Source organism: Lactuca saligna, chromosome 7, assembly GCF_052625555.1.
Source record: "Lactuca saligna cultivar CGN05327 chromosome 7, ASM5262555v1, whole genome shotgun sequence".
NCBI lineage: Eukaryota > Viridiplantae > Streptophyta > Magnoliopsida > Asterales > Asteraceae > Lactuca > Lactuca saligna.
Genome location: NC_136423.1, coordinates 166,788,732 through 166,805,445, shown reverse-complemented (window position 1 = coordinate 166,805,445; position 16,714 = coordinate 166,788,732). Strand labels below are relative to the sequence as shown.

General features: G+C 36.6%; 1 protein-coding gene and 1 non-coding gene across 2 annotated transcripts; both read left to right on the top strand.

The window, feature by feature from the left end:
• Positions 1-2,158: 2,158 nt before the first annotated feature.
• On the top strand, positions 2,159-6,649 carry LOC145004538 (TPR repeat-containing thioredoxin TTL1-like). The gene is made up of 7 exons (XM_078963473.1): positions 2,159-3,458; positions 3,704-3,899; positions 3,981-4,168; positions 4,438-4,771; positions 5,242-5,446; positions 5,529-5,635; positions 5,779-6,649. The coding sequence occupies exons 1-7, from the start codon at positions 2,539-2,541 to the stop codon at positions 5,929-5,931; spliced, it is 2,103 nt and encodes a 700-aa protein (XP_078819599.1). The 5' UTR covers positions 2,159-2,538; the 3' UTR covers positions 5,932-6,649.
• Positions 4,853-4,972, top strand: LOC145007835 (small nucleolar RNA snoR104). The gene has a single exon (XR_013663197.1). It is a non-coding gene; the product is annotated as a small nucleolar RNA snoR104 (small nucleolar RNA).
• Positions 6,650-16,714: the final 10,065 nt, after the last annotated feature.

The following is a 16,714-nucleotide window of genomic DNA, read 5'->3' as shown; positions in this document are numbered from 1 at the left end:
TATCAAATTCACTAACCATAAACTTCTTACTAGAAGCGTCCTTAGTGATGTATTTCAATTCAAGGGTATCCCACAAATCCTTAGCAGTTAAAGCATCACCATGGATACCAAATAGAGCATCAGACATACCATTTAAGATGTGAACTTTACGGATGTTGTTGTCGTTGTCCCACTTTTGCCTTTTCCTGGTCTCTTCAAGTGTCTCATCAATACCTTCCTCCGGTTCAGGTGTTCCTGGAGTAGTCATCACGTATGTTGCCTTAATAGTGGTCAACATGAAGTGCATCTTCTTCTTCCAGCGCCTGCAATCAACGCCTTTAAACTTCTCTAGTTTTGCGAACTTCGTGGTTATCTCACGGATTGCTTCACCCATCTTCAGAAGCAAAAAATATCAGTTCGATTGTTAGAAAATTGGGTAATATTATATTGGATATTTGTATATCCCTTGGACCGTTTAAACACTTTCCGAATTGATATTTCTATGATATACCCGAGTTACAAGAAACTCAACTTAGGATAATCCCAATGGGATACTTAGGAATCTAGGCACAGAAAATGTAAGCCAACTTGCTAGAAGATTTTGAGTTCGAATGAAGAAAACGAGAGCTAAAAAGCTCGTCCTTTCCCCTCAAGGGGAGAGTCGTTTATATAAGAAAATGATAAATAAGGTTTTGTTTTAGGGTTGTCTGTCATGGATTGCTTTGGAAACAAGTCAAGGGAATCTGAAATTAATGAGGAAATCAATGGTTTCCAAAACTGGCGATCTTAGTCAGTTTTACCATAATCAGTCTCATGAATCCAATTTTACCATAATTACCATCAAGAATTCGATCTTAATCAGCGAGACCCAAGCCATGGGTTTTGCCCCTTGGACCCCGCTAGGGGCGCTGCTCCTAGACCCCGCCAAAGGGGCACTATCCCTTTGAAAACCACAGACTTAGAGGTGTTGCCCCCAGCCCCCCGACATATCGTCGAATCGGCTTCTAATTTGATTTTATATATGCATGCACTTCACACATACCTAAACATATATTATAGTTCAATTTACGAAACCCGTTAACTTACATATAAGTTCTAATTACACAAAATGACTTAGTAACATTAAAATCACCAACATAATATAGGTAATCTTATTCTTCAATCTTCGTAGATAAGTTTTTCAAATAGATTATAATCATTAAAATTTTCAATGTTCTGAAAACCATGACTCATATGAATGAAACCTACTCTTCTGTCATATATTAGGCATTTCATATTATGATTCAAAATTGATTCAGGGTAAGCATATTAGCATATGCAGTCTAGAATCTTATTCGTCACTATACATGTACTTCTAACATGAGATCAATGATATCAACATAACATATATATATATATATATATATATATATATATATATATATATATATATATATATATATATATATATATATATATATATATATATATATATATATTACTTTAAGCCTACACGCAAAATGCTTATATTGCATTTACTAGATAACAACGATTTATTATCGCGTTGCTCTTAGAAAGTTTGGTAAGAGTTCCCATGAGTTTGTTAGTTTCTTTATGGTCTCCTTTTGACTTTAAAAAGGCACATGGTTACGCAAGTTATCTCATTTTATATCATTTATACCATAAACTTATTATATGATGGAATAATATGTTTAAAGTTTCGGATGTCACATTGACCTCATAAGCAAATAATCATTTATTGATATGGTCTACAATATATAGTTATATACTCCTACTTATCAAATACACATACAATTCATTGTATTTCATTAATAACTCATTGTACATCGTACCCATTTCAAAATTTATTAGACTAAAACTTTTCACACGTTATTTGTCACATCTTTCTTGTTTGACCTTCAAAATACTTTGCCCATTTAATTCGTTTTAACTAAAATTTTCTCCTTTTTAATTTGTGGGTACCCTTTTCATCCACTAGAATTTCATTTAAAAATTATTGAAAAAAAATGGAAACAATATATAATAAAAAGTGATTGATTAAATATCGAGCAACATTTAATGGGGTTTAGGTATTTCATTATTATAAATAGAAGAGATAACATAGATCAAGAAACCAAAATAATAATAATAAAATACTACAAAAAATAGAGAGTATTTAAAGAGGGTAACCTCTAGCTCGTGAAGCAGCAGGCAAGAAGGGGAAATAATTAAATTAAAAAAAAAAATCTGAAAATAATATTAAAAATCCATCATCTCCTTCTCTTCTCTTTCCTCTCTCTCTCTCTGTGAAACCCTTCTCTCTCTTTCTCTCTCTATCTTCAACCATTTCACATTCATTCTTTGCTTCCCCTTTAAATCACGAGATCCCCATCTTTTTCTTTCTTTTTCTTTCCTTCTTGTGTTCTATGTTTCTCTGTGTTGTAATTCGTCGGTGGTTGTATTTTAGTTTCAACCACAGCCATTGGTAACATCAGTAGAAAAGATTGTGTGGGGAGAGAGAAAGTTTGAAGCTTTATCTCTCTGTTGGTGAAGGGTATTTTTTTCTGAAGTTTTTCGGGAATGTCGCATTCACGGAAGCCGGATTCGGGGTTAGGGTTTGATACACTCTCCGATCGCCTCCGGAAGACGGTCACTTGCGGCGGCGATAACACCAATAAACCAGACTTCCGAGAACTTGATTTGGGTTCGCCCATTTCGCCTTTACGTGATGGGCCAGCGGTTAGTAGCAGCTCTAGCTCATCCGGATCGGTTTCGGGTCGGACTGGAAATGGGCTCCAGGTTGGTTCCGGTACTAGAAAGTCAGACTCCAGTGGGACTCCCAATAACCATTCCGGTGAGTTGTCGGTCGACAGTTCACCGACATTTTCCGTTGGTGGGGCTAGAGGTGTTAAATCGGGTCACACTCGGTCGGAATCCGGTAGCATCAGCGGCGGCCACCCATCAATTTTCACCGGTGGAAGTTCCGCTACATCTCCGCCTGTCAATGTACTTCCTACCGGAAACATATGCCCTTCCGGGAGGGTTCTCAAAACGGGGATGATGACAAGTCGTACCTCTAAACCCGATGTGTTAAGTCTAGGCACCGGTAATTACGGCCACGGCAGCATAATGCGGGGAGGTTTGGGTTCCGCTTCCGGTTCCAGTCCCACCATCAAATCCACCGTCTCCGGCGGTAAACCAGAAACTCCTGTTTCCGGCGTTTCGAATTCACCCTTTTTAAAGAGATCATCTATGGATCCGGAAGATTTGAAAAGACTAGGAAACGAAGAGTACAAAAAGGGACACTTTTTAGAGGCATTGAGTTTCTACGATCGAGCAATAGCTCAATCGCCGGCGAATGCAGCCTATCACTGCAACCGAGCAGCCGCATTGATGTGTCTGAAAAGGTTGACCGAAGCAGTCAAAGAATGCGACGAAGCCATTAAATTGGATTCTGGATATGTAAGAGCTCACCATCGCTTAGGATCTCTTCTTATTAGGTGAGTTCAATAAAAGTTCAAATCTTTTCCTCTTTTTCACTACACCCTTTCCAACAAATCTTGAAATTTCACCCAAAACCCATTTCTCAGATCTAATTCATCTCGTTGACATTTGATTTTACGAACTATGTTCCAAATTCCAATCATCATTTCCCATTCTTGTGTTTTACTTCTTCATTTACCCATAATCATGAATCATCATTTTTCATTAGGTTATTCATCTAATCTAATGTAACCAATGGCAGTTTAGGACAGGTTGAAAATGCAAGGACACACCTTTATTTTCCCGGGTACCAACCCGACCCGAAAGAGCTCCAAAAATTACAACTTGTGGAAAAACACTTGAGCAAATGCACCGACTGTAGAAGAGTCCGGGACTGGGTTGGTGTGTTACGTGAAAGTGATGCTGCAATCTCATCTGGAGCAGACACGTGTCCTCAGGTAAACAGTTTATTATCGGATCATTATCATTATTATAATGAAAAATTAAGAAACTGAATATGTTGTTATCGAACTTTTTAGCTATTTGCATGCAAAGCTGAAGCACTATTGAAGCTTCGTCAATTAGATAATGCAGAAGCGACCATTTTAAACATGCCTAAATTCGAAGCATCTATTAGCGCTTCATGTTCACAAGCGAAGTTTTTTGGAATGCTTTCAGAAGCATATCTCTTTTTTGTTCGTGCTCAAATCGACATGTCTTTTGGAAGGTGAATTTTTCTTTTTCTTTTTGTGTTTGCATCAATCGTTTTAGTATTTACTTTTACTGTTTGTGTTCGTGTATACATACAGTATTTATCTGTTCCCCATGTATACCTATTTATATACAACTTTATTGCTTTTATCTGTTTTTCTTTTCTTTAACTCAATCTGATGGGACTTGGGAATGATTGTTGTTGTATTATTAACTTATATAAACGATTTCCCACATGGGAAATGATTCAAAATGACATTTTTTTTGTTTTTTTTTTTCATAAAGATTTGAGAATGCGGTTACTTCTATTGAGAAATCAGGACAAATTGATCCAAGAAACGTTGAGATTGCTGTTTTGCTTCAAAATATAAGGTCATTATCAAGAGCAAGAACACGTGGGAATGATCTTTTTAAGTCTGAAAGATTCACAGAAGCTTGTTCAGCTTATGGTGAAGGGCTAAGATTTGATCCTTCAAATCCAATTCTTTATTGTAATCGAGCAGCATGTTGGTTTAAACTCGGGTTGTTTGAAAGATCTCTTGATGATTGCAATCAAGCACTTCTCATTCATCCAAATTACACAAAAGCCCTTCTTCGAAGAGCTGCTACGTATAGCAAGGTATATATATATATATATATATATATAGTGATTCTTGTTTTTACTCTGTATAATAAAGATCAGTGAAATGGAAGTAAAGAAGGGGAGCATTCAAAGTCATTTATGTTGCCTGATATACCCTTCCTACAACAATATAATCTCAACTTTCCTGTTTGTTGAACTCAAGCCATGTTCACAAGCCTCTTAACTATGAGTCACATATTAACAAACCGATTTCTATTTATAGAAAGGAAAAATCGTTTTGCTCTTGCTAACAATATGGGCAATCTACTTTTTTTACCCATATTAGAAACATACTTACATTCTTTTATCGATAATAGCAATATGCTTAACTTAATAAATTATAGTTATAATAACAATATAGACATTGTACATTATTTGTTACATATTGTCGTTTTGCTAAAGAAACAAAAGGGTATTTGCTTTTTTGATCAAAATTTTAAAATATGTTTTCTTTTTCTAAATTGCAGCTTGAGAGGTGGAGCGAATCAGTGAGAGATTATGAAGTTTTAAGAAGAGAGCTTCCAAATAATAATGATATAGCAGAATCTTTATTTCATGCCCAAGTGGCATTAAAAAAGTCACTTGGTGAAGAAGTTTATAACATGAAATTTGGTGGTGAAGTTGAGTTAATAACCGGTCTTGAACAGTTCAAAGCTGCAATTGCTTCAACTGGTTTGTTTGTTCTTTATTTTTCCCAAAACGCCCTTCGTTTCTTGCTAAAGTTTATAACTTTTTTTAAAAATTTGAAATGCAGGAGCTTCTGTTGTTCTTTTTAGAACAACATCTGACCTTCAATGCAAGCAAATATCTCCTTTTCTTGATACATTATGTGCCAAATATCCTTCTATAAATTTTCTCAAGGTACAACAATTGTTGTAACTATATCTTTATACATTTCTTGTACTATATTCAAACACCCAAAAGGGAAAAAATCATGGGTTTATAAAAAAGTTTTGATTTTTATAATGTATACTTGTTAAATAGTTTTTCTTTTTTAATGAAAGGTTGATATTGAAGAAAGCCCAGAAATTGCAAGTGTTGAGAATGTCAGAATTGTGCCAACAATCAAGATTTACAAAAAAGGTAACCGTGTGAAGGAAATGGTATGCCCTTGTCGAGAAGTGTTGGAATCCTCTGTCCGCCATTACAGCTTCTGAAGGGCAAAATGGTAATTTTTTCCATTTAAACCCCCACCTTTGAGTGTGATGAAGGGCAGAATGGTAATTTCCTTCTCATCATACACCCCCGGTTTTCATCTACTGCTACAGCTTCATCTTCTTCATTACTACATAAAAATTAAAAACCACAATAATTTTCATCATTAAGAGCTCAAGTTGAAAGTCAGAAATGTAAGTGGGAACCAGAGAGGGTTAGATTAGTAAATTTATCATAAGCTTTGCAAGTTTTTATTAAAACTTCAAGATTCAAGATTCCATTCATTCACCCCACCCCACCCCACCTCACCTCACCTCACCCCACCTCACCACTATTGCTCTTTATGAATCTTTTAGTAGCCATTTTCAATACCCATCATTCTTTTCTCATCAAAATGTTTAGCCTTTTTTAGAATTCCCAATTTACCCCCCTTCTCATAAACCTATCTTGTTTGTGTGCCTATCGTGTCTTCCTCCAATTGAGATAGCGTGTACCCAATGTAATTACAAGTGGGCTCCCATGGCTTGTTCAAGATATGGATATGTCCTTTGTGTATATATATGAGATAACATGAAGATATATACAAAAAGAAAACAAGAGAAAATTTGGAGGAAGCAATTGTAATGGTAGGCCTTAGTTGTACTTGATTAGTTATATACTTTGGGGGTTTTTCTTTTTGTTACTTAAACCATTTCATCAATAAAAATTCAATCTTTTTTACTTTTTTCTTATTTGCTTCTTACATGAAAGAAATGTTGGTCCACAATGTTTCATCTCATGCAAATGAAACATGAGCTCATAATGAAAAAAAAAACAAAGACAAATACACACACACACACAAAAAGTATTAAGGGATGTTTCATGTTTGATGTCTTTTACTTGTTTGATAAGAGGTTGAATCTGTTTTGGTTAGATTTAGATTGTTTGATATCACATTTAAACCTTTGATTCAGTTATGATTCTTTTGAAATGTCTTTTACTCGGTTAGATTTAGAGGACTCTATCTTGTTTAATTAGATCTGACTCGATAACAACTATCAAACAACACCCTAATTGAGTAAAAGCAAGAAACAAGTAATAATACATAAATGGTGAAAGGGTAAAGGGTAAAGGTCAAAATCTAAATTTACAATTACACCTAGACCTAGGTCTCCTATAGTAAAGTTTATATGTATGGCATTGGTCAAAGGTGGAAAGTGGAAAGGTAAGAAGATTGTAGTAAAATTGAGAGAGATTGGGTTAAAAGTCAAAAGAAAAGGGTATATTGACCGGATTTTATCTTGAAAAAACAAGACATGTGAAGTGCACTAAAGAATAAGGGGTTTGAAAGACATGTGTATGCAATGAATGGGGAAAACCACTTAAAGAAAACCATGGCCTCCACCATTTACACCATCCATTAAATACTTCCCCTTTTTATTTCAAGATTCTTGATGGGTGTTGGTCCCCAGTTTCATGTTTTCTGGTTTTTACATTTCTAGGGTTCTTATTTCATTATTATCTATTTTTAGATCAATTATTTATCGAAATTTGAACCTCTAGTTGGTGGGATTGAATTTATATATTCATTTTCATGAAACCAAACACTTTTAAGTTGTTTATGAAACCCATAAAGGCTTAAGAGTTGCTAACTAGTCTAGTAATTAGTAGCTCATAACTTAAAACTTTATAAGTTTTTCAAATCTTTTAAAAACTTCTTCCAAATAACTCTATTAATTATAGAATAACTCAATCTTCTATATGTTTTTTTTATGTTGTTTTACGTATTTCAGTTATAGAATTATCAATTATTTTTACCAAACATTATTTTTATCAGTTAACAGTTAGTCTGTTTTTTTTGTGTGGGACAAACTTGTCTTTATTATTCCATCATATGATTATGAGATGAGTTATTACATGTTCTTGATGTTAAATTACTCTTTTCCTTGAGTACTAGTATGATATTTAGAGTGTGGATAGTAATGATTATGAATTTGAACTTTTTTTTTTTTGATGCTTATAGTTAAAGTATAACAAGTTAAAAGTGAACTAGACGTAAAAGGGGGGAATTCGTGTTTACAAAGGTTTATCCTTTTTACGAATTATTGTTATACAACTAAACCATTCTAAAAAGAAAGCAACTTGAGATGATTAACTCTACTTGACAACGGGACAACCGGAAAATGTGATCAACGTTTTGATTTATGGTGTTTGACACCGACCATACAACGTAAATGGATACAAAGAAGACACCGAACTTTGTATGATTATGATTTATGAAGCCGAGGCACTGACTGTGATTAGCAATCCACGTATTTGATGCAAATTTTCATTTAAAACAATTCGTTTTTTTATGCAAAATAGTATCATAATTCAGCTTATCTTTGTTTTAAACCCAAATTTTTGTCGATTGTTGCTAAAATAAGAGAAAAAAATAGACAAGATAGATAACGTGTTAGATTAATGGTATTAAATGCAATTTGACAATATTAGTGGTGGGAAAAAAATTGTGTCTTTTACTTTAAGCCTTTATATGATTTAGTAAAGGTTATCGGATGTGTCAATTGTCAAATCTATGCGTGCCTAGTAAGGATGTGAGAGACCTTTAGGCGCACCCCACAATGGTTTTTTGTGTTGGATAATAAAGGTCCTTTTAGGGTAGAGGGGGGCGAATCATTCTCAACTTAACGTCACATCGGTTTTTATTTATTTTTATTTTTTATATTTTTCAATCTATTCAACCCGTCTGTCAGTTTTTATATTTTTATTTTTTATATTTTTCAATCTATTGACACATCGAGGACATATGAACAAGTTCCCATGTATGATTTTCCTATAGAGCATGTACTTCTTCATCCATGGATTGGAATCATACAAAAGTTTTAATGGTTGATTTGAAACCTTTAGGTTCGTATGTTTATAGAAGCTGCATAAGGAAAGCTGAACCGTAGAACATTTTTGCTAAGGTATGATACTGGGGATTAGGTTGATAGACACCTTATTGAGCACAAGTGACTGGAGTAGCAGGTTGTTGTGACGATGTACCAGGAGATGATAAGGATGAAGTTGGGATATAAGACTATTCAGAAAGAGTATGTGACTAGGCCAAAGAGAGCTCAACATGCTCATCAGTATCCAGATAGAGAGGACATGAGTCAATAACATGGGCAGTCATAGGTGGTAACATAGGATTACCAAAATGCTGGTTCTCTAGATGAGATGGAGTCGAATTAGAGAATCTTGAAAGTTCTAAAGACCAATAGGTTTAGATACACCATCACCTAGAAAATATAATTCATTGAACTTAGTAGCACAGGGTAAAACCCTAAAATCCGGGGTTGTGACCCTTATTTAAGGACATTAGCTCCTCTTAGACCTTCTTATGACTAGACTTTATCCCTCTTAACCCCCATCTCGAAACCCTAATCCTTGAGTGTGAGTTTTGAAGCTTTTGAGTGATATTTTGTGTTCTTGGTGGTAAAGGAAGATCATTGGAGAAGTGGTGGTGCACTCAAGCTTTTGGATCCAATATCTACACATCATTGTTCATCTACAAGATGCATAAAGTTAAAACCTTGAGGAATATTTTTCTAGATCTTGTTAGGTTACAAGTTTATGGTATTTTTCTAGATCTTGAAGAACTGTTGGTTACGTTGTGCGTAACTTAGGTTACGACCAACGTAGCCTATCATGAGCCCGTAAGTAGCATGGTGCTCTACGCCATACGTAGATCTAGGGTACACCATGCGTACGTCAACAAGGGTTTGACTTTTGACTTTTTGACTTTTAGTCAAATGAGAGGGTTGAACTTAGAACAGACGAAATGGTCTTTTGCTCAATTGAGGATTAGCTTGGTATTTGGATTATTTGAGTTAGGGTAATTACCTTAATTGTTAATTAGGGTTGATTGATGTGATTAATAGGATGAGTCTGGTACTGGCAGTTCGGATGTGAGATTTAACATTCGTTTTGTGTTAGGTGAGTCTTCTAACTATATTACATGTGTCATAGTGTGTGTGTGTGTGTGTGTATGTATGATGACCATCTGGGTCATATTTGATGTTTGATGTATGTGTTATTGGTGTTGCTGATAACTCTTGGGCATGCTGTTAGCCCGCTAAGACTGCTGAAAGTCTCCAGGGTTGCTGATAACCCACTAGGCATGCTGTTAGCCCATTAGGATTGCTGATAATCCGCAGGGTTGCTGATAACCCATAACTATTATTTTGTGATGTGTTGTATGTCATATTTTGGGGAACTCACTAAGCTTCGTGCTTACAATTGTGGATTAAATATTTTGCAGGCACTTGTCAGATTGTAAAGGTGGGGCTTTACACACACATCAACAAATTATGATTTGGAATTCCGCATTATCTTCTTATTAACTATGATTTTGGAATAATGAATTATGAATACATGGTTATAACTTTACTAAAAATGGATGCTATATTATTTTAAAAATGAAAATTTAGCCCTATTTTGGGATATTACAAGTTGGTATCAAAGCCTGGTTTGAGGGATTTGGATGAACTCTCATGGGATTCAAACTCAAACTATGGAACTGATAATTTTACTAAACATTTTTAGAAAAGATTCATTCTAAGATAAGAAAAGAGAAGATGCGATGTATACAGTCAACTGGAGCTTGGAAAAAAGTGATTTCCTAAAATATCCATACAAGTTGGTATCAAAGCCTGGTTTGAGGGATTTGGATGAACTCTCATGGGATTCAAACTCAAACTATGGAACTGATAATTTTACTAAACATTTTTAGAAAAGATTCATTCTAAGATAAGAAAAGAGAAGATGCGATGTATACAGTCAACTGGAGCTTGGAAAAAAGTGATTTCCTAAAATATCCATACTTGCTTTATATGTTTATATTTGAGTTTCTATTATATGTGTTATAGTATGATATGCATGCTATAAGATATGCTAAGGATCTACTCAAGGTTTCATGCTAGTGTGCCCGATTAGGAGAGATGCATTTGTATTAATCTATGAGTTGTTACAGATGCAGGAGAGTATGTAGGCTAAGGATCATCAGGAATTTCATGTTAGAATTGCCTGATCCTTATGATGCCTTGTTGTTTATTGGCTTTTTTTACTCAAATGTTGCTTGCTTAGTAGTATGTGAAACTTACATCGATGATAGTTAGCTATTAAGTGAATACGTTAAGTTATATGTTGCAAAGGTTAAATAGTTTTAGAATAATTGATTTTGCCATATTACGCAACTCTTGTCCGAGTCTAACCGTTGTAGGGTTGGGTCTTTTAGTCGAAAGGTTATTAAGTTTTGTTCCATGTAATTGTATCGATAACATAGTTAACTGACAACGGTAGAAGTTTCTTTCGCGATTCATAACAATGTAGGGGTGAGTATTCCTAGTGATCTTTGGGTGTATTAAAGTGTGCTGGTGGGAGCACTTGTGAATGAGGAAGTCTGAGTTGGTAATCTAGGTAGTTTTTGGTGGCTTTTCCAAGCTTTTGGGTTTGCTGATACACCTGGCAGTCAGTAGAGTTCCTAGAAACGCATTCTAGTGCGTGCTCATACACGAGAAGAATCTTAGAGAGGGAGAACGAGAGAGAGAGAGAGAGAGAGAGATTCTAGGAGAGCGGTAGTGTGTACCTGTGGTGACACATGTATCTGAGATTGATAGTGGTCTGGTGTAGTGACTTTCGGACTTTGTGACACTTTTTAGGACACATACGGATAGGTGTGGGAGGTAGTAGGGGCCCATACTACTAAAAGTACAGGATCCGTACGGGAATCAGGAAAGGTCAAAAGGGCTCTATGGAGCTATTAGGGGTAGATAGTATGGTTTATCACTAGCATTAATTGTAGCTATTCCCGAAGATGTCAGCCTTTCGCCTATGATTGTGCAGAATGAGACTAGAATTTGATTGGGCCTTAGTGTTTGTGGCAGTTTGGGGACTATATGGTGTAGATCTATGTGGGTTAGTCGATGTAGAGGTCTCAAGGACCTTACTCGAAGTAACGCTAGTATGAGTCGCGAAACTCAAGAAGGAAGTTGTTGTGATGATCAACTCGAGGATTGCAACCTGAGGCTGAGCAGTCTTCCAATGGAAAAGGATGTTACTTGTTGCATTATGGTTGTGTTTTCTTGCCTTCTGAGCTCAAGAGAGGAGATATTGGTTATGATCCAGTCGATGGTTGAGATAGGAGATGGTGATTTCCTCATCGATTCTACTGAAGGAAGGTGAATTTTTGTTTGTAGTAAGTCGTCTCCATGTCGCAGCGAAGGGATATTCGAGACTAGATGGTTTTTATGGTTCGATGCCCATGATGAAGACCATGTCATAGGTGAAATACATAACACAGATTCTAGAAAATCGGGTGTATTCGCGAAGACAATGAGTTGATTTTTTTCTGGGCAGAAGAGTTGTGTGGAGGTGTTGAGTATGTTAGAGATGTGTTTAAGCATCTATAAAGAATTAGTGAAGTTTCAAGAGGAGGATGAGGTTGAGATCAAATCTCAAAGTGTAAGGTTTTCTGTGTGTAAGTTCAGTTTGGAAGGTGCTAAGTTTATCCAATAGTGTTCTGACCTATTCCACTAAGTGTAATGGGCAATGCTGGGAGAAAGGTCTCTAACGTCTCCATCTGAGATTCAAAGATTTCTTGTTCTTAGGATCATCTTGTGTTGTGATATGCATCCTAAGAGTTAATTCGAGTATATTCATGTTTAATCCGGTTTGAGGCTTTAGGGTTGTAGACGACAATCGATGATGGTTCGAACCCTAAGTGGGGGAGAACTAGGTATTTTGCTTGGCGAATCACCAGCCAGTCCAATTTTATGGTTTCATCACGATAGGACAGGTAATATGTCGTTCAGGGATGTAGGATTTAGTTATGGGTTTATGGCTACATGGAGGGAAGAAGTGGGCTATCATTGAAGTGTTCGTGATTTGGAAGTTTCTTGTTCCTCTCCTCAGGGATCTGATGGAGTCCTCCATGGACACGGAAAATTCAAGGTTTGGTCAGATTTTGTGTCACAACCCAAAAATTATATGGTAAAAATTTCATTTTTAGTTTAAACAGAAACACCAATTATCTTTTTCCAAACATTCAAAAGTATATCATAATAAAACAGTTATCAGAGTACAATTCCAAAATCATTAAGTTGCAGAAACATGGGTGGATGCGTTGCGATCAAGTCAGGCCCTTCCCTTTCGAACCGAAAATACCTAAAACCATAACCATAAAAACTATAAGCACAAATCTAAGTGAGTTCCCCAAATACCACATACTAATCATACCATTGGGCCTATCCCTCACATTGGGCCTAGACCACCATAATGGGCCTATCCCTCAAACAATGGGCCCAGACCTACATACCATGCAAGAGTCACAAAGACAGCTAGCATCCTACATAACATACATTGGGCCTAGCCTTCCCGATCCATGGGCCAGCTATAACATCTTGAAAATCATAGGGTAAAAATTTTATTTTTAATATATAATAAAACATTCATTTATCCTTTGATTAAAAACATTTAAAAGTATTTTAGAGTAAAACAATTATTAGACTAAAATCCCAAAATCACGAATTGCAAGAAAAACATGGGTGTATACGCTGCTATCAAACCTGGTCCTTCCCATTCGAATCGGAAGTACCTGAAACCATAAACCACAAACTGTAAGCACAAAGCTTAGTGAGTTCCCTAAATACCACATACCATACATATCGAACGAGCCATACATATCATGCATATCCAACAATCAATAAAAGTGCTATGTGCTAAACATAGTCTTGCCATTATGCCACGATGCGTATCATGGTCTTCCTTGCCAGGCCGGGGGCCAACACCTTGGGTTTTATAGACAACTACCAGGAGCAACCTCCCGGTCTTCCATGCAACCATCACAAAGACAACTAGCATATAATCTACACTACTTAACTAATTAACTATCATAGTTTAGACTCTGGTCTTACATACAGTTTTCTAAGAGTCACCTCTTGATATTTCATACAAAATGCCTAGGGTCACCCCCCGGGTCTTCCTAAGTATACCACCCAAATGGTCCAACATTAGTGCCTTCGACCCATAGAATAGTGAGGAGACTCACCTAAAACGCCACACAAATAATCATACACTGTTGCTGCGAATCGACTCCTGAACTAAGCCAAACAACCCAAAACCACAATCAATAAATAAACAAGGCTAAACCCAAACACTAGGCTCAAAGATGGTCCAACTAACCAGACTTACTAATGGCCCAAGCCCATTGGTTCCAATCAAGTCCCAACTATATTGGACCCATAAAAGCCCAATTCACCATCCAAGGCCCGTTAGGGCACCTATCAAGGCAAGCCCAACTAGAAGCCCATTGCTCTAAAATACTTAGTCCAATATGAGCCCAAACCAAACGATGAGTCCGAGACCAAGATAGCCAACAATCAATGAGCCCAAACTTGCACAGGAGATGCTCACATCATGACCACTTTATGCTCACGTCCTGACGTCATGACTTTTTCCCATATACTTTCTCGAACACACTCTCACGTCATGAGGCCAGATCTGACCGAAAATGAGCATTAAGCTCCTAAACCATTAATCCTTAACATGGGATAGTCTAGAGGGTCTTCCTTGACCGCAAGGACCATAAAAATCAAAGCTTTTCAGTCATGCATGCCCAATACATGACTCAAACACCAACTTAGGTCAAAATGGAGGAAAAAGGACCAAGACTCAAGCTTGGAGTCCAAAACCATGACCAAAATCTAGATCTAAGACTTATAAGACTTAAGATACCACCATGATCCATAAAGTTGCCAACTTTATGGATCTCATGCATGCTAACCAACATTACAAGCTATAAGATGCATGGAAACTTAGATCTAGCAAGCAAGGAAAGGAAATGCATGAGCTTGAGGACTTATAAAGGTCTAAAAGATCCACAACTAGCTGATGAAGAAGCCAAGATGCTAACAAATGCACCACAAATGATCTTCTTCTCTCTCAATTAGCTTCAAAGACCCAAAAGCTCTTGAATAACACCAAGAATGACCAATAACTTCAATGGAGTTGAGATTAGGGTTTCCAAAGGTCTTAGAAGTGAAGGAGGCTGAGGAGGAGCAACCCTAATCATCTCTTACCTTTAAATACTCGAAATTAAGGGTTTTGGGGTATCAGGTGCCTTAAATGAGCGTGGTCAACCAGTCAACGATCACTCACCCGAACCATTCCAACTTCAAACAGTCATAACTTCTTCGTTTCAACTCCGTTTTCGACGTTCTTTATATCCATGGAAAGGTCTCGAAGAGCTCTACCTTTCTCTCAACTCCATGATGCCTGAAAACCGATTGAAATTAAATCCAATTTTCATGAAAAACCAGAGCTAACAAATTATGATTATACCCTTAGGTTCCAAAACGCCATCGAACACTCAGATCACCTAAACTATAGCGCCCACATCTAAAAAGAGACAAATACTTTCTTCACCGAGGCCCTAATCCTCATGATAACTGATGATTGGGCCATAGTCCTGAATAATGAAGCAATCCGATGCCGAGTGTTACACCAGCCCAACATACAAATGGGCTTAACCGTTATACAATGGGCCTAGCCTAACATACCGTGCAAGAATCACAAAAACAACTAGCATAAAAGATCATAGTAGATCGGCACTGATACCCCCAACCTACGATTACAATGAGGAGACTCACCTCAGTCCAAGATAACTGATACACACATGCACTGAAATTGAGATCCTCACACTAAACACAACCAAATTATCCCTAGTTAATAATTAAGACAATTCTTAAAATCCAAGGTCCAACCTATATTTTATTCTTCCAATGGGTAAAAGACCAATTTACCCTTCCCATATCTGGTCAAATAATCCCTAGCCCTACCACAAAAGGCCCAAAATAGACTTTTTGGGAGTACCCCCCGCATACCAAATGCGTACGCCCCATGTACAGCCCGATGATGCATAATGTATAAGTCCTCGAATATGAATACGTGGAATCCATGTATTATGTTGAGAGTATACCTACATACACCCATTGTACTCATTAGAGGGCCAAAGTCAAAATAAGATCTTAATGGTTAAGACCAAAACATGTAAACACATATTTGACCCTTAAGGGGTGTCTTAAGTCATAAATGTCCTGACTTTATGACTTTACATGACTTAAGGGGGTCCAAACCACAATCCAAGCTTCCTAACTTCATAAAAGGGCACCGATTCTTGCATGATAGGAAAATACTCCACAAGATCCAAAATTTATGAATAAATGAACTCAACAAGGACCAAAAATGAGGCTCAAAGGCTCTGAAGTAACTTCTACTCACAAGAACCACAATCATGGGACCAATGATAAATTACCACCCAAACTAGACTTGCTAGAGAATCCATCAAAGTTAAGACTTTATACCCCCAGAAGATAGATCAATATGAAAAAATTCTGGATCCACAAGTTCCAAGCTAACCAACACTTCTCTATTGAACTCCTTCCTCTTCAATGTGTAACAAAAACACTCCAAATCACTCAAAAGCCTCAATAATGCTCAAATGAAGGCTAGGGTTTTGAGTTTTAGGGTTAACATTGATGGAGGCTGAAGATAAAATGGTTTGAACATAAGTTAAGGCCTTTAAATAGGGTCCAAGACCCTAAATTAGGGTCCGCACCTGACTGGAGTATGCCCAATGTACTCCAAGGGTTGTTCACGATCATCCATCCTAGTATGACTGATAACTTCATTTTATTTACTTCTTTTTATATTTTATTTTAGCACATTTCATTCACATTTTAGTTAATTTGCATGCATATTTTCTTT